The sequence below is a fragment of the Nyctereutes procyonoides genome, unplaced genomic scaffold (assembly GCF_905146905.1).
Source record: "Nyctereutes procyonoides isolate TBG_1078 unplaced genomic scaffold, NYPRO_anot_genome, whole genome shotgun sequence".
NCBI lineage: Eukaryota > Metazoa > Chordata > Mammalia > Carnivora > Canidae > Nyctereutes > Nyctereutes procyonoides.
In genome coordinates, this window is record NW_026575020.1 from 41,425,622 (window position 1) to 41,444,055 (window position 18,434).

General features: G+C 45.2%; 1 protein-coding gene across 7 annotated transcripts in view; it reads left to right on the top strand.

Moving 5' to 3' along the window:
• The window catches only part of DENND1A (DENN domain containing 1A), a 506,616-nt gene that overhangs the window by 432,456 nt on the left and 55,726 nt on the right, over window positions 1-18,434 (top strand). For all 7 annotated transcript variants that reach the window (XM_055337788.1, XM_055337761.1, XM_055337769.1 and 4 more), the window contains 5 exons: window positions 7,111-7,215; window positions 7,616-7,703; window positions 9,631-9,671; window positions 11,816-11,887; window positions 13,125-13,181. In XM_055337788.1, coding sequence (XP_055193763.1) covers window positions 7,111-7,215; window positions 7,616-7,703; window positions 9,631-9,671; window positions 11,816-11,887; window positions 13,125-13,181 — 363 coding nt within the window. The remainder of the gene's footprint in view (window positions 1-7,110; window positions 7,216-7,615; window positions 7,704-9,630; window positions 9,672-11,815; window positions 11,888-13,124; window positions 13,182-18,434) is intronic.

Below are 18,434 nucleotides of genomic sequence, written 5' to 3' on the forward strand. Positions count from 1 at the left end.
TGTATTTTATAAAAATAGTCTGATGGGACAGTGGAGTGTGTGCACGAGCAGAGATCTTTACCAACATCCTCCCTGGGGTCTTCCCATCCCAGCCTCAAAGAACTCCTCAATGCCCTATGCACAGAGTTGCAGTGGACCCACGGTGCAAGACTCAAACCCTTACAAGGTAGAGCTTTAAGGTCCACAGTGGAGGAAGGGGGGCATTGACAGCCCCACGGGCCACTCTTTGTGTTAGAACTAGAACTTGCTTTGGTGCCCACAGAAGGCAGAGCTGTTCTAAGAACCGCAGACGATCATGCAAATGATCACATTTCTCATTAATGTTACTTACTCGTAGTCACCAGTACTACTTGTCATGAAAATGATGGAGAGGAAAAGATGGAGCAACTTTAGTTCCTTTTCCTCTCTCATCAGTAAGCAGAAGGCAGAGAGAGCTAGTAGAATGTGTGTATATCAAGAATTGAGGGGATCCCTCGGTGGCTCAGTGGTTTAGTGCCTGCCTTCAGCTCAGGGTGTGACCCTGGAGTCCAGGGATCAATCCCGCGTCAGCTCCTTGCATGGAGCCTGCTTCTCCCTCTGCCTGTGTCTCTGCCTCTCTCTCTCTCTCTCTCATGAATAAATAAATAAAATCTTAAAAAAAAAAAAGAATTCAAGGAAAAACAATTGAGTTTTGTGCAGCATTTCCACTGTCTGATAAGAACAAAATACAAATGCATTTGTGAGTTACGAAAAACAATTCCACATATGTTAGCATTTAAAACTGGCATTGCACAGTATAAAGTTGAGCAATAGGATTCATACTAATAATTTAAATTTTTTTTCTTTACATAGAATGGCATTAAATAGTAAATTTAAAAAGCATCATAATGGGCCTAGAAAGAAACCATGAAAGAAAGAAAGCTTTATATTTTAGTATAGCGCTTAGAGACTTAATAGAGCTTTTTTCCCCATGCATCCATTTTGCACGGTGTCCCACAAATTATGTTGCCAGCCCTGGAAAAACCCAATCTCTGCCCCGCAAGAAAATGATTATTTATGGAAAATCTACTTGCTGTGCTCTGCCATAATCTTCCAGGCAATGCTATGAGATGGACCAGCCTTGGGTAAGTGTCATAGGTGAGGAATGACAAGTCATCTGAGATTACATAGCTAGGGTCACGGTTCAAATTCAGGTCTTTCTGACTCCCAAGACATGTTCTCTCTCCATCTTATTGTGTTACCTTAACACAATCAATTTTAATCAATTTTTTTCTTAATTTTAAGGTTTTCTCAAAGGTGTCTTTAGCCAAAAAAAATAAAAAATAAAAAAATAAAAAAAAAATAACCAACCCTCTGGTGTGCCAGTTTTCACACTGTATTATGGTTATCTGTTCCCTGAAGAGGGATTCCTTGATAATAGGAGCATTTCTTTTGGACTTCTTATTATGGAAAATTTCAAATTTATACAAAGGAAATGAACTCCCACATACCCATTGCCCAGCTTCCACAATTATAAATATTCTGTCATTTTTTAGATTAAAAAATTTTTATAATTATAGTAAAATATGCATAACATCAAATTTACCCTTATAACCATTTTAAAGTGTACAATATAGTGGCATTAAGTACATTCACGTTGTTGTACAACCATCACCACCACCCATGTCTACAACTTTTTTTCTCTGTCAAAATGAAAACTAATGTGCCCATTCAACAACTCCACATCCCTCCCCATCCAGCCCCTGGCAATCACCATTCTACGTCCTGTCCCTAAGAAGTTGACTACTCTAGATATAAGTGGAATCATACATGTGGTTGTCTTTTTGTTACTGGCTTAACACTCAACATGATGTCTTCACGGTTCATCCATGTTGTAGCATGTGCCAAAAATTCTTTCCCTTTTAAGGCTGAATTATATATCATTGTATGTATATTTTGTTCATCCATTCATCTGTAGACACTTGGGTTGCTTCTGACTTTTGGTGACTGTGAGGAATGCTGCTGTAAACATAACATCCTGCCATTCTTGTGTCATCTATATCTTGGTCCACTCTCCACCCTCAAATGATTATTAGTATTACTTATAGGAACTGTATTTTATTCATTTTTGTATTCCTCTAACACAGAATCTGACACATCAAAGGTGTTTTTAAAATGTTTGAATGGATGAATCTTCCAAAATCATTGTTTTTAAAATTTTTAAGCAAGGGCCATAAAGAATGAACCCCTCTTTCCACCTTAGAATCAAAGAGTAAATGTGCACATAAAATTTTTATAAATTTGTGAAGGAAAATAAGAATTTAGTACTTTAAGTATGGATCAGCAGAACAAGGAAAGTCATCCCTTCAGAAGACTCTGAGAGGAGATTTTATTTTTATGCCAGTACCCACAGTACTATGGATAAAAGCCATTTATTTCTGAAAGTATCAAAAACATTTGGAATCACCAACTTCACCTGTAACAAAGATGGATTCATTAGTAATGGAATTTTCAACTGATTCCATATGTCAGAAGATAGTCTGAGAGTAAAACTTGTCTGTTTGTAACAAAATCCTTGATAGGGTTAAGCAGCTGTGTTTAACTGTCCTCCGGGTCATAGATGGAAAACTCTACTAATGTGATCTAAGCTTGAACGCTCACGGCCTGACTTGCCTGCATTCATGTAGCTGTCAGCCAGTAGTCCTGTCGCTGAGTGTCGCCTAAAAAGACAAAAGATTTAATCAGTGTAACAGGAGAACTAAATCAGCAATTCTTACAAAGGAGGGTTTAACAAGACACCTTGCACTGCAGAGAGTGGAGTGGGTTCGTCATTTCAACCAAAGGAGGGAGAACAGAATAGCTGGGGCACATGGTTCAGCATCTTTGATGTGGGCCTGTGGCAGACAGAGCCTTCACAGTGGCTTGTTTACTCCCAGGAGTGTATGTCTCTGAGGGGCTGGTCCTTTCAGTATCTATCCACCGGGAGAACCTGAAGGGTTCCAACCTGCAAGAACTCACCTGGTCTCATGCAGGTGTTCGTGGACAAACAGAACTGAGGCCTCAGGAGAAGACTTGAACTGCGAATGGACCGCATGCATGATGGGTGGGCTGGGAAGGCCATGGCATACACAATATTAACTCTGCCCTTAGGGTCTTGTGACCTTGGGAAAGTGACCCTACCTATTAGTCCGTAAAGATGAGGCGAACTATGGTTTTTTGTCATTTCCTTAGAAAGCTCCAGGGGAATGAGCCCTCTGTGCCTGTAGCCAGTCAGACCTTTAAAGATATATGACAATGGGCGACAATGTCCCTGTTTTTCACCAAGATTAGGATAAAACAGTTGCCCCAGGGATCCCTGGGTGGCGCAGCGGTTTGGCGCCTGCCTTTGGCCCAGGGCACGATCCTGGAGACCCGGGATCGAATCCCACATCGGGCTCCCGGTGCATGGAGCCTGCTTCTCCCTCCGCCTGTGTCTCTGCCTCTCTCTCTCTCTCTCTCTCTCTCTCTCTCTCTCTCTGTGACTATCATAAGTAAAAAAAAAAAAAAACAGTTGCCCCGAAGGGATGGGATTTGTTTACCTGATTCCTATTCCCCATTTAGGCTCCACTGAAATGTGCCCACTTCCTCTCCAGATTTCTGACCCCCTGCCCTGGGAGGATTAGTCTTTTCCTTTCCTGGCTCCTGTGGATGTTTTGCCACCCACCCCACTCCAGTAGCACTATGCTGTACTTGTTCCCATGTCTAACTGACACCGCTGATTTTGTTCTTTAAGCTTTTTGCAGAAAAAGCCCCCATTGTCACTTTTTCCCTGAATCTTTTCCATCCGCACCCGTGTCCTTTGTCCGTTTTTATGGCACAGACATCTGATCCAGGGGGGATGTCACCTCCAGTAAGTAGACAACAGGCCCAAAATGTTCATGTCTCCCCAAAGCTGAGATTCTTTCTGCTCTCCGTCAGCTAAATCCTGCCTCGGGCTAACCTTACGTACAAATCTAGTTGCAAACTCTCTCGAATTTATTGGTCCCTCAGCAGACTACTTCCTGGCAATGCTGGGCCATGGCTCTAAGAGTAAATGCTAACAACTCCAATGAGCATTTCCTCCAAGGAGCTCTAAACTCTCTGGATACAGGTGTCACTCACCTGGCATCATGTTCTGAGACTTCTTTACTGTCAGGTCAAGTGGTGTCTTAGCCACACCGAGACCACAGGGCTCCTGTGGCAGGAACGGGGGTCAGGCTCATCCTGTGGTTCTATAGCCAACATCCCTGAGCTTCTAACTGCGGGAGGGGCTCTGCACTTTTCCTGGGAAATGCAGTGAGGAGTCCGGCAGGGCCTCTGCCCTCTTGAGCTCCTGGTCACAGGGGATACCAATGAGGATTACTCAGCACCCAGGAAGGAGTATGCCAGGCAGAGTGGGAGCACTGAGCAAGAGTGAGTGACTACCACACGGAGGCCTGCGTGTAAAAGGATAGTCTAGGGGCACCTGGGTGGCTTAGTTGGCTAAGCATCTGCCTCCAGCTCAGGTCATGATCTCAGGGTCCTGAGATCGAGCCCCGCATCAGGCTCTACACTCAGCCAGGAGTCCGCCTGAGATTCTCTCTCCCTCTCTCTCTGCCCCTCCCTCCTGCTTGTGCTTGCTCTCTCTCTCTCTCTCTCTCTCTCACACACACACACACACACACACACACAAAATCTTAAAAAAAAAAAAAAAGAGGATAATCTAAGTACAAGAAACAGAACTGGAAGGGGATGCCTGGGTGGGTCAATGGTTGAGCATCTGCCTTCGGCTCAGGGCATGATCCTGGGGTCCAGGATCGAGTCCCACGCTGGGCTCCCAGCATGGGGCCTGCTTCTTCCTCTGCCTCTCTCTCTCTCTCTCTCTCTCTCTGTCTCATGAATAAATAAATAAAATCTTAAAAAAAAAGAAAAGAAACAACTGGAAGAAGTGAGGAAGTAAGTGGGAAAGGACATGGCGTGTGATCAGGAGATGCATGGGGAGCAGAGGAAAGGAGACACAAAAGGACTCTGGAAAAGAAAGCTGGGCCAGCTTAGGAAGGGTTTATGTGCCCAGCCTAGGAACTAGGACTTTTCCTGTCCTCTCCTACCCAAGACCCGTGTATGTGGCATACACACTGCTTGGTATACAATGTTGAGTGAAAGAGGTGCCATTCCTGCCCACACGAAGCTTATAGTCTAGTGGAAGAAGTGAACATTAATCAAATAATCACCCAGCAAAATGCCTCTGCAGTCAAAGTACCTAGATAAGACAGTAGTGTGATCCAGTGTGCATTTTAGAAATCTCAAAGAATTGAGGTAGTTAGAGGGAGGCAACCAGAAGGGACATAGAATTAAATCTCTGCTATGGCAGGCCGGCATGTGTCAGGTAGTGGGATGGAGAGCAGGGACCAACTTGATTCCTTTCACTGGCAAAACAGAAAGGACTTGGGCAGTGTGAGAGGTCTATGGGGAGCTATGGATAATACCAACTTAAGAAAAAAACAGATGTGAGATACAGTCCAGGTGGGCTAATAATTGGACGTTTGGGCCATTTTGAGTTTGAAGTGTTAATGGACCATCCAGGTGGGGATTGAGACATATGGTTTTGGAGCAAAGGACATACTAGCTATAATTTTATCATAGGTCATGGATGAGATGGCCTGAAGAGGGACATAATTGCCCTGTTGTGGTTCCTAGGATGGAAGCAGAACTTGCAGGCCACAGGGATGTGATGCTAGGTGGGCTTTAGTTTGTTATTACTAGCCCATCTCCCAGCTGTTCAGCAAGAAAGGTATAAATCCATGCCAAAAAGTGTCAATGTCCTGAAAAGTTCTTTTCCTAAGGAACCAATATGCTTTTTTGTCCTCACAGACAATGTGAAGTTTGCATGTTTCCCTTCTTGCTTTCACAGCCAGGAAGCTCAGAGCTAATTTTGTAACTTTGTTTTAGAGACCATATAGGACCTGCATATCCAGGTTCTCTTTTCCCAAGTAAACACAGTTTATATATTTATGTATTCTTCAACTCTGTTTTTTTTTTCTCTCTCTCTGTTTTAGATATTCATGTAGGCTGCTTCAGATCCTTGTAAAATTAGGTGGGGCTTAACTGTATAAAAATAAGCACTACCCCCTAATTTTGGGGTACACCTTTTGTGAAATGTCTGCCCCATTGCTGAGCTAATACTGGCCAGATTTAAGCAGGAAGAACCCTTGGAATTCACAGTAGCCAGACATTGAATTTAATGCTCACGTAACTCGTTAAAAGAGGATAAAAGTACAGCTTCAAACATCTCTGTGTTTACCACCAAGTCTGTAAAGGGAGGGGTACCTTTAATTCACTTCAAGGTGTAAAAACCTGATCTTTAAGGATTGAGGAGACACCACTGAAATTAAAGGCTTGTCTGAGGAGATGAGCGCTCCAAATCCCTTCAAAAAAGTATCGAGGTGTTGACTACAAGGATGGGATGTGTCTTCAGCTTAGGCTGTTGTTTTCTTCACTCATAAAACGTAGTTTGGTAAAAGCATGCCTCCTCATCAGACGGCGAAAGCACATAGTTGACTGGATGGTAAATCTTATTTTTGATCAGCCCTGATTTTTAATATAAATAATTATTTTAAAATTATAATTTGCTATTGGCCAAGAACACCGTTCAAATTGTGTTCCATGGCGAGTGCCTCAGGGACCAGGAAGGTGCTGGGGTTAGGGAGGAGACTGCCAGCCACCACCCCTGCCCCCGACTTCCCGAGGAGCAGCCGGGTGCTTTTACCTAGCAGGGCTCCTTCTGCATAAGGTGCTACTTGAAGAAAGGATTCTTTTCAAGGTGAAAAGAAGTCTGGAAGTTATCACATTGGAGGGCACATCCCACGAGCTTGGTGTTGGGATATGGCTGTCTCCTATGGAAGGGGCCAGGAGTGGGGTTCAGAATCTCAGCCTCTTACCAACTCTGGGACTTTGGAGGATGACTTTTCCCCCTCTGAAACTGCCTCCTCTTTCACAGAACAGAATGTCTATGATGATAGTAGCCACCTTACCAGGTAAAAGAGGATTAAATAAACTAGATGGAGAAGCACCATCTAACTGAGCCTAAGAGCATCTAAGAGCCTAAGAGCCCTCACCCCGCTCCTCCAAACCTCCTGTCCCATCTCCATTTCCCAGGAGGAGCCAATCACCTTCTGTGAAGAAGCCTTCGTATCCCACTATCGCTCCGGAGCCATGAGGCAGTTCCTGCAGAATGCCACCCAGCTGCAGCTCTTCAAACAGGTACCCTGCCTGCCCGAGGGTGGCCTGTGGCTGGACCCCCGACGGGGATTTTTGCAGCCATCTTACTATGAGTCCTGAGCCTGCAGGCCTGCTGGGAGCCGGGCTCAACCGAAGGGGCTTGGAGTCTGGGGAGGGGGATGAGCGCAGAGGGTGGTCAGCGACCAGACAGACCCTTCACAGTTACACCGTTCAGATCTCCAAGTTATCATAAATGTGCAGCCAGTGTTTTAAAAACTTATTTTTAAAACAAAACAAAACAAAACAAAAAAACAGTTACCCCAGGCCGTTTCCTGTCTTGGGAGACGTGGTAGTTCTTCAGTCCTACATTAAGGTACCCAGCTGAATGGTTTTCCCCGTTTCTTTGCATAAGCTGTTATGCTTTTGTTCTTTCTTTTTGTAGTTTATAGATGGTAGACTGGACCTTCTCAATTCTGGTGAAGGTTTCAGTGACGTTTTCGAAGAGGAGATCAGCATGGGCGAGTATGCTGGTGAGAAGCAGTTCATTTTCCATTCTGTGCCCTAGGTTGTCACATGGGACTGGCATGTGCATGGCAGGGAGTGGCAGTGGCTGCTTTTTTCCTTCAGTGGGGGTTGGAGAGAGACAGATTTCACTCTCAGCCTTGAAATGTTTGAGAAATGCCTCTTCCTTTTCTGATGAGACAGGTGCGCCTTGGCCTCTCTGAGATCCTCTGTCCTGGGGTCAGTCGCTTCCCCTGGTTGGCCAAAGTCTAGGGAAACGTAGTGGCCAGCATGCTGCAGCACAAAGCAATCGAGGCATTGAGTTAGGAGAGCTGGCTTCACACCAGGACCCTGCCTGCAGGAAAGCAATGAGAACTTGGTCCTGCCAGGTCACCTCTCCAGCTGAAGGGTCCCTATCTGCCCTGAGGAGAACAGTGCCCACCTCACAGGAGTCCTGTGGAGATTGGCTCAGAGAGGAAAAGGCTTGTGCAGCCATCAGGACAGATGCTGGCACAGGATTATGACTAAATAAGTGTTTTTCTTTAAAAGGTGAAAAATCATCACAGAGGGCCCAGTCTCCATAGACCATTAGGCCTGGAGGGATCATCCTGTCATTATTCAGAGGAGGCCAAGGAGGCCCAGAGAAGTGTTCGTGGTGGGCCCTGCTTCCCGAATCCCAATGTGGCTTTCTTTCCGAGTCCCAAAGCCTTAGTCTGTGGCAGTGAAGTCAAAACCAAATGCAAAATAATAATAATCATGCTGTTGGCTCCCTCGCTGGTGGGCACGTGCCTGGTCTGGATTAAGCTTATGTAATCCAGCTGGTGGCCCATAAATTCATAGTCAGGCATAAAACCTCGTTCCTAGGCCTGACCAGCCTGTGCCTGCATGGAGAGCGCAAACAACCAATACAACCAGTCCACAGCCAGTGACAGCGGGTCAGTGATAGGCATCTCTGGGACTCCTGCCATGTCCAGGGCCCTATAGAGTAAGAAACAGAGGACCGAGTTTTGCCCTCAAGGAGCTTTTACTGGTAGGAGAAATAACTGCATAACTAAAGACAAATACAGATTGAACCAGTGCAGGAAAAGGAGCAGAAATAGGCTTTTATGCAGTTAGAATAGGACTCCACTAATCCTCACTCTGTAATGTGAGAGCTTCACAAAGGAGGCAACGCTCTCAGAGTTGAATATGAGTTCTGAGGAGAAGACAGGCTTTATAAAGTGTTGTTAAACTAAGTCAAGTCATTCAGAGCTTTTAGAAAAGTTGTCCAATGATAGGACCTCCTTATCCCTCCAGACAAAATGAGCAAGCTCCCCCAACAACTCCTCCTTTTTCTTTCCCTGTCGCTGCTCAAGTGTGCTGGGGCTGAGTGTGTCCAGCAGTTGGGGGGACACACAGCCCTGTGGTTCCTGACTTGGGGTGGCTCACAGAAGTTCAGAGAAAGTGGACTTCTTCTAACAGGAGTTACCTGTTTTTGAAGGCTGTTCAGAGGAAGGTGGGGGGTGGGGGACAAAGAGGAAATGACGTCTGGGCCATTGGTTGACTCTCCTCAGCAGAGAGAGTAGAGAATGGTGGCCAGCAAGGGAAGCAGCCTTTTTGAGGGAATGGAGGGTGAGGGGATGGAAGTACAGGGTGGAAAGGCCGAGGGGGTGATGGGACCAGGACAAGAAGACTGGAGAAGAGAATCAGGAGTGCTAAGGGGTCCCACCTGACCTCTACCCAGTTGGCAATGAGGAAGGAGAATTGGGGCTAGTATTCAGGGCACTAATAGGATTGGATTTCTGAGAAAGAAAACTTGTGGCAGCATCTCACTGCTGCCTCCTGTGGGGAGTAGAGCATGGGAGCTTCCATGTCCTTCTCCAGACTGAACTCTTCAAATCCTGCTTGCTGTAAGCAGTTCAAGGAACTCCTAAGGGCGCATAACTTTAACCACTTCTCTAACTCCTCTTTTCCCAGGCAGCGATAAACTCTACCATCAGTGGCTCTCCACAGTCCGGGTAAGTGTGCACCCCCGCAGAGCCCCCCAGACCCCTCCTGAGCCTCCTGGCAGCCCTCCACTTCCCCTGCCACCTGCAAGGTGGTCTTTCAGTCCGGGGCCCTCCATTCTTTCAACAGAAGATGCTTCTGCTTGTAAAGCCAGGCCATCTGGTGCCAAGTGGAGGCTTGCATGATGAGACCATCTAAGGCATCCCTCAGTGAGGGCAAAGAGAGCCAGGAGAAGCTTCCTCATCTCAGGAAGCTGGCCAAGGCGTGTTGAGTGGATGCTGTTATCCTAGAGCATTTCTGGGGAGACCAGTGTGATTGGAAAGTTTTCATAAGAAAATAAAAAATGCTGCTCTGCAGTGTTTTTCACAGCAAAGGCTCCTGGGACGATGGAGGACTTATCACTGAGGTTTTCACTGCCTCACTATTGTTATGAACAGTTTCTTGTATTGGAAGCTAGGTGCTAAGGTCTTCAGAAGCCACCAAAGAATTCAAATTCTTGCCTGTGCATGGGTTTGTCAGTGTGCATGTACTGAAGGCGTCTTGTGTACTGGCCTCCTGTGTAACAGGGAGCAGGAGGACACAGTCCCTGCCCTGGGGGAGCTCCCTGTCTTCTTGGGAAGGTGCATGTAAATGGGCAACTCCAACATAATATGTTAAGTGTTCTCTCCTGCTTGTGGGCTGAGCATACCACTGCCAAGGCAGGTCCCTTGGAAGTGGCTGCAGTTGGCCGAGAATAAGCAATTCCTCAATGAAAGAACTCTTTTGTTCTTCTTGTATGGCCAAACACTGCACTTGGCAGATCATAGACAAGCAATAAGGACTTGTTGATTGATTGGTAAAAGGAGTTTTAATACTCCAAAGGACCATTGAAATAGGATACTGAGTAATTTTGGAAAGCAGTGTGGAATAAATGAGCGGGTAAAAATTTCATACTGTCCTACAACATAAAATGCTTTCTAGGTCAGACTGCAGTGTTTTTAATTAAAGCTCAAAATTCCTAATATGGGCTGTTACCAAAAATTGTGCTAAGAGTTAATCCCCATAATTATCTCACTGTATCTTACTCTTTTATATACCTACTTGATCCTGTCTCTCTCTTTGTTCAAATCAGTTAGAATTATCTTCCCAAACCACTACAAATCTGATTATTGATGCATCTGATTAAAAATCGTCTAGAGTATAGACTCCATATCCTGGCCCCTCATGCACTGACCCCATCTGGCCTTAGCCCCACTTGCGGTTCCTCCAGTGACTGCACTTTTTTAACATGTCCCTAGAATGTCCTTCCTGTCCCCCACAGTCTCCATGGACCAGGCCAAATGTTTCATCCTCTAATCCCTCCCCTGACCTTGCATACCAGGAGCTGCCTCTACACAGAGCCAGTACAGCTGTCACGAGCTTTGGCTGCAACTGTTGGCACTGGGGCACCCCCCAGACTGGAAGCCTGTGAGGGCTAAGACCAGTCTCCCTGGGACTGAGTACCCTCCAAGGCTAACATAGGGTGTCTCTGCAATGAGCCCTTACAAGATGCCTAGAGCCTGTGCGCGTCATATCCATTCATTGCATCCTTTGTGTACTGGGCGAGCCATCCCTCCTCCTCTTCTCCCCTGTTCTCCCAAAGAAACTGAACAAAGAAACTGGTATGTTGGATTTGTATGAAAGCCATGATTCCCGTTGATGGCTTCTCATTCTTTCCTTCCCTCAAGATATCGATGTTAAGGAAGGCAGCCTACCAGAGTGATTAAAAATAACAACACAGAAAACCACAGTGAGGAAAGAAAAGCACATGACCAAAGGTAGCCAAATAAACTAGATTTTCTTGAGAAGCCATAGATTACTATGGGGAAACTTTGCCTCAGAGAGCCCATGAAGAGCTTTTCTTCCAGCCAGCGGACAGGTGCCAAGCAAAACACTGGTTCCCCCTGCAGCTAGTTATCACTATCCTCATCCTCATCCTACTCTCCCAGTACCCACCCAGAGCGATCCTGCCGTGGCCATAACTAATTGCCCAGGACCGGTTACTCTCTAGGCCTGTTTCTCTAATTAAATTACACTCTTGGAATGTTGCTTAACTTGTTCAAGGAGAAGAGACTTCTGTTGGTGTTGGCCCACTCTATCTTCAGCCCGAATTGCTAATTGACGTTTTTTATTACAGAAAGGAAGCGGGGCAATTCTGAATACTGTAAAAACGAAGGCGAACCCGGCTATGAAGACTGTCTATAAGTTTGTGAGTACTGGTCTTGGTCTTGGGACCCGAACACATCTGTCCCTTAGCAGGATGAAACTCTCCAACATACCTGACCTATACTGCGGAGATGACTCAAGAGCCACTGTGTTGTTTCCTAAAGCTTCCAGGGCTCCTAGAGTTACTTAGTGTTGATTATTTTGTGACCAGGTCAAAGATGCTTTTCATTTTAAACCGTTTCTGCTCACAGTTGCTGCAATCAAGAAATGGGAAGCCACTGGTTTTAGCTTTTAATAAGATGTCGACGGGGGTGGCTAAAATGCTGGCTGCTCTTGCCTGTGTCCCTGACACCTGGAGGTGTGGTCTACCAGGTGTTATGGTAAACCCTTTCCTATGGGGATCCCCATTATCATGTCAAAATAAAGCCGCTCCTTTGCTGGTTACTGAGGAGTGCTCATGGTGGGGCACACTCCCTAATTGTCCCAAATCCTTCATCATCTCTCTCACCACTGCCCTATAGGACGTGCATTGTTTGTGAGACTCATGCCTACAGCAGAGAGAAAATAGGAGAACACGTCAGCTCCCGATCCGATGTTCCATCTCTTACAAGTATTTTTTTTTCTCATGGTTTCTCTTGCTTGCTAATTTGACATGAGCCACTTAACTGGAGTGGTTTTGTTTTATTTCCATTTTTAATTTTGTTAGTCCTTTCTGTGCTTAAATTGTAGCTATTTTAACCAGGAGGGTGGCTGCCAGCAGAACCATACAGGTCTAAAATGACAGAAAATAAAAGCCAGGGTGTGTGCCGAAGTGAGATTTAAGAAACGGCGCTAGGGAAGCCCAGCGATGTGTCTGCTCAAGCCAGTCAGCCCAGGCAGAAAATTGGTCCTGAGGCCCTGCCCTGGTGCAATGTAATAGATATTCAGATTCTTGCAGCCACAAAAGCTGCTGCTCTATCTACACTTACTGGTGGCTGTCACCAGGCTGCTGAGATAAATAATTATAGAGAGCAGAAGAAGGCCTTCGGAAAGGGGGGAGGGGGGTACTCAGTGCCATCAAAATGCAGAAAATAAAATCTCCATAGCCTCTTTAAGGGATTTTTTTTTAAGCTCTTAACATTGTATTTGTTTTCATAGCCATTATGTTTTCGACTTGATGATCCCATTTTTCCTTCTCTTTTTTAGTAATCAGAGAAGGTGATTCGCAACGGATTGAAATCAAGCATAGTCCCTGCTGGAAACAGAGAGAGAATCTTAACTTAAATTAATTTTTCATGCAGGCAAAAGATCATGCAAAAATGGGAATAAAAGAGGTGAAAAACCGCTTGAAGCAAAAGGTACTTGAAGTTCTTATTCAAAATGTATAAGCACCGTGTATGAAACGCGTGGCCACAAAAAAGTATGATGTGATCAATAGAGGGCTGTTTGATACAGTGTTGTTAGCACACTTCAAAATGCATTACCAGCTGTCCGGGAGTTTTCACACTGTTATAAATATTCACAGATAAAAAACTGTCTTCAAATAACATTAAGACTGGCTTAAATCCACAAAGGCAAGCAAGTTCAGAGTTACCACTGTCAGTCTGCCCCTTGCCCACCCTACCAGGCCTGGGGTTCACGAGGCTCTCTAGAAACTGGCTCGGCCTCCCCATCAGGGCACCTCTCCCTCCCACAGCTGACCTCTGCCCTGGGGCTGCTTGTAACCAAAACCAAGAAGCCTCTCCAAGGTAATGACCTCCGTGGTTCCAGCATGCACATGGCCACCACGCAGACACAAAGCACAAAGGGTGGGTTTCAGGAGGACACCACAGGCTCCCCTCACAGTGGCAGGTTAACCAAGAGGAGCCCAGCAGTTCCTGTGTAAGACTCTTGGGCAGCGGGGAGAGGGCCCTGTCTTCTTGGACCATCAGTAAGATGGTGTGAAATCCTATAGGCTACTTGCTGACCAAGACTCCCTTGCCTCATTCTCTAGCCTTGTATAGGGAGGTTAACATAGCAGAGGGTGTTTTTATATTATGATGAATGTCATCATTATCAGGGTTCCACACTTCGATCACCACTTCCTTATGTCTAAACCTTAGAACAACCCTGGGGGGTGGTATTCCCATTTCATGTGTAAAGAGACTAGACTGTGGTTCAGGGAGGCACTTGACGGGATGAGCACTGGGTGTTATGCTCTATGTTGGCAAATCGAACTCCAATAAAAAAAAATATACAAAAAAATAGACTGTGGTTCAGAGGTAAAGGAATTTGCCCAAGGTCATGCTGTTGGAGCTTACAGAGCCTGGATGGGGTTTTAGACTCATCCATTCCCAGTGTCTGTGCTCTTACCACAACAGTGTTTCATATTACCCTCCTGAAACAAGTGTTTGCTTTCCAAAAGATGTTTGGGAGCACTTATATCATTATTCCACACCCCCAAAATGTGCAACTCTAACAAGGCCTTTGTCTATCTCGGCAGTTTTTTAAAAAATTGAAAGCAGTTTTAATTTTATGAAGTCGGAAAGGACCTCTAATTAACTTAAAATGGTCAAAGGAATTGATTCCTTTCTTTTAATTGCAAAATAATTTGTTCCGACTAAGCATTTAAGTTCCTAGTTTCAGCTGAGAGTGAATTTTTAACAGCTGAGATTCAAGTCTCAACATAAAAATCCTGTCCTGTAAATCCAGGCGGACCTTCACTGTGGTCTGTTGTGCCCTGCCAGAGGCTGGCAGGTGGAATTCTTTACCTGGATGTTAAGTCTGATACATACTTTTTTATCTCTTACCCCAGTCACATGTAACTGAATTGGATAAAATAGAGAGAGGCAGGGAGAGGGTAGTTCTCTCACCAAATATTCCCTCCTTGATGACCTGATCGTAGGCTCAGCTGGTGTTAGAATATTCCTTGAAGTAAGTAAAGAAAGGGGTCCCTCCTCAGGCGGAGGACAGATGCTCCTCATTGGTTCGATCTCCTCTCTGTAGGCCATCCCCTCCCTCCTGGTATGGGGAAGAATTGGGCCTTATGAAAATCCCCTTTTTATGATACGTAACATTTCTGCAAATAACCAGTTAAGCTCCAGTTTTTTGATGTTGTTCAAAGGTTCACTTAAACAATCTAGATCACTCTCCTTCCACGCCACCTCCCCTTCCTTTCCTTGATAGTATCTAAAGCAGATTTTTCCCTCCCCTGCTCCTCTTCCCCCTGCCAGTCTTTTCAAGAATAGCTTCAGGAGATAATGTTCTATAGAAAGTGTCAGTACATTTCAGGTGACACAAATGGTGAAGGCATTTTATAGAAATGTGGCTTGTCACCATTGGACTGTTGACAGATCTATTAGTGCACCTTTTTCAATTTTCACTTTTCCCCCCTTCGGTCGTACAGATTTCTACAGACTTGATATTTTGCAGTTGTTCTTGGAAGAGCTATTTTGTAATTGAAACTCCAGCATTGTTCAGTGCAGACAGGACTTGGTCTTCAGCGGTGCTCTCCTGCTCCCTTTCTTGAGCTAATTTAGGATTTGGCTCCATCTGACCTCTCTCACTGCAGTAGAAAATATTTCCTTGGCTTTTTTGTTCCCCTCCCCTCCGCTGCCCCCCTCCCCTTCACATGGCAACATATCTGTGTGGCTCCCCAGATGTGTCTAATACAGACATCTCAAGTTTGGTTTCTGCTATGAAATTGAGGCAGTTCCCAACAAAGATCCAATTTTCAAATGTACTGGGTTGCCACCTGGCCTCCTCTAACTCTGCATAGTGATGGTGACCTCGCAGATATAATCAAGAACCCAATCTTGCCCTCTGCGCTCTCGCCTTGGGTTTGAATTGCAAATAGAAAATGTGGGCCCGACCTGCAGAGAGGTCACCATGGTGTGTGGAGGGTCCAGCTCTAATATGACTGAGCAGGGCCCCTTTTCCATCCCTTGTTCATTTGTGCAGCAGATTTTCAAAGCATCTGAAAGGGGAGCTTCCAGGGTATCCATGTGACCATTGGCAAATAATTGTTAATAGATACTATAGTGTGGCTTTATTCCATACCTGCTCTGCTTCAGCCCCACAACAAAAAAAAAGAAGGATGGATAACATATTTCTCTGGATGAGTGTGGCAAGGTGGTCAAGTTCTTCCTTAGTTCAGCCTCCTTTGAAGCCTGACTTGCTCAAAATTAGGAAGAAGAAATGGCCAAGATGCTCCCCAGCCACCACTTTCTAAAGGGAGGACGAGGACGTAGTGCTTTCCTCTAGAGCATCTCCCTGCCGGACCTGGTGTGTAGGAGAATGCTGTGTGGCTGGGCTCATGGCTGTCAACACACTGCATTCTCTAGTGGCACCATGCAAGGCTGGCATCAGAGTGCCCTGTTTGAAAGACGGTGGCCTCACACATGCTCCTTCTCGCCTGCAAGGAACATTAAAATGCTCACATAAGGATGTCATATTTTTTCTTGTCCATTGGGAAACCCTTGGAAAATTCTTTTTTTTCTTCAGTATCAGAATGGTTGAATCAAATGGGCCCATTTCACAGCCCCCTTTTTAAAGTTTCTAGATCTTTGATCTTGGAAAGATAAATCAAGCTTGTCGACATAGAGTTTGTGACAAAGAGGAGCAAGTTCACAGTCAGGTCAGCAAAGCCTCGAGTCTCTGGCCCAACATTTCCTAGCATATTAAAGAGAGTAAGCGTGTGTGGGACAGGGAGACATAGGTAGACTCCCGTAGAACAGACATTTTCACACCTTATCACACAACTGTCAGCTCCCTGTCTCCAACACATTAAAATACACTGCAGCCTCAATCACAGAAATTCCAACTTTGGATATTGTTTTGATATCAATATTCATATTTGAATTTGCATTTGCTGTGGTGTGAAGTAGACTGCAAAAGAAGGGCCCTGCACAAATTTGAAAATGGAGACCAGCGAGACCAGGAACCTGAGTCAGAGATGTGAAGGGCCCTGCCTCATACCCACAGGGGCCTTTGAACGCCTGACACTGTGGTGTGGTATTCGGGTGTCTGAGGTAGATTTAGTGCTGGTTGCATAGGATATTAACTGTGTGACCTTGAGTAACTTACTAGACCTCTCTGAACCTGGGTTTTTTGTTTTTTTTTCATTTATAATGAGCGGAAGGATCGACTTTTGCCAGATTGTTGTAAGGATTAGAAGAGATAATGGCTTTCAATGGCAACACCTAGTAGCCACTCACTCAATGGGACTTTCAATCCTGTTCTTTCCTCATATCCCACATCCAGAGCAGCCAATCTGTCCAGATACCCACTTGTACATACCCTGAGAGCGTGGCTGGCATGGGATCACTTCCCTTTTGGTCATCCACACAGCCACCAGAGCAATTTTTCTAGAACACAGTACTGACTGAATCATTCTCTTGATTAAAGCCTTTCAGATCTTCCTCTACCTCAGCCAGAGGGAGTCTTAGAATGCCCCAGCTGCTGAGCCACATGCCTTTCTTAACCAGGTTGTGCTTTCTACATACACCCAGGCCTAGAAAACTCCACCTGCACCTCTGCCTCATGAAGTCATATCCTAGGCTCCTTCTGGGTCAGCCTCCTTCCTTCCCTAGGTTTCTGCCTCCTGAATTCCCAGAGGTACTCTGTCCAGTGCCTTACTGTACACTGTCCTGTCTCTTCCGCAGACAGGTGGAGGTTAGACCCCAGTCATGATTTTTGATTCCAGCAAACTCTTAGGGAAGGTGACAGGAACCGAACTATTTTCCGACTCCTTTGCTTTACCAAGAGATGGGAACTGGTTGGGCCCCAGGGCTCCTGGTAAAACGTCTGTGACCCTCTGGTGGCCTCTGATCTGTAGTCCTGGCTAGTGCCTCCCTCCTGTCAACTTCTTGGTTTTGCATTTTCAAAATGACATTCCGACAGTCTTTTTTTTTCTTTTTCTGTTTACAAACAAAAAACATGTTTATTGGAGACAATTCAACAAATCAGGCAAGCAAAAAAAAAAATTGATCTCGTCTTATAACCTGCATTTTCACTTACTATATTCCGAGCATCTCTCAGACCACTAAATGTTTCTTCTGCATGTCATTGTTTTAAGTGGCCACAGAAAATTTTGTCTGATGGGCATATATACATTTACAAGTCCCTTTCTTGAATACTTGTTAGGTCTAGGTTTTTTTCTAGGCAAGTATTCTCGTAGGTAAAACATTGCAGAAATTCTTAATTATTTGATTAGGATAAATTTCTAGGAATGCAATTAATCGGCCAAAGAGCATACACTTCTTTTAGGGTTTGATATAAATTACCAATCTGTATTCCCTCCAGAAGGGTATGAGAGTGCCTGTTTTCCCAAACCCTTTGCTGAACAGTCTCTCAGTTCCTCCTGAGACCACAGTTTTCTTTAATCACGGGATCTCTACTATGTGCGAGATCTCTGCTGGTAGATACAGTAGAGGATGTGAGTTGGCCCTGTTTCTTTCTTGCCTAGGGCTCCTCCCTCTCTGCTGTCTCTGGGAGGGAGCAGTTGCCCTTCCCCAGCTACAGGCAACAGTGAAGAAGTTAATAATTTGGTGGGGCAAGCCACGGGACCTTGTGAGAAGTGTTTTGCACTTCGGGATCTTCTAACTGCAAAAAAAATAACGTGCAGCACTATT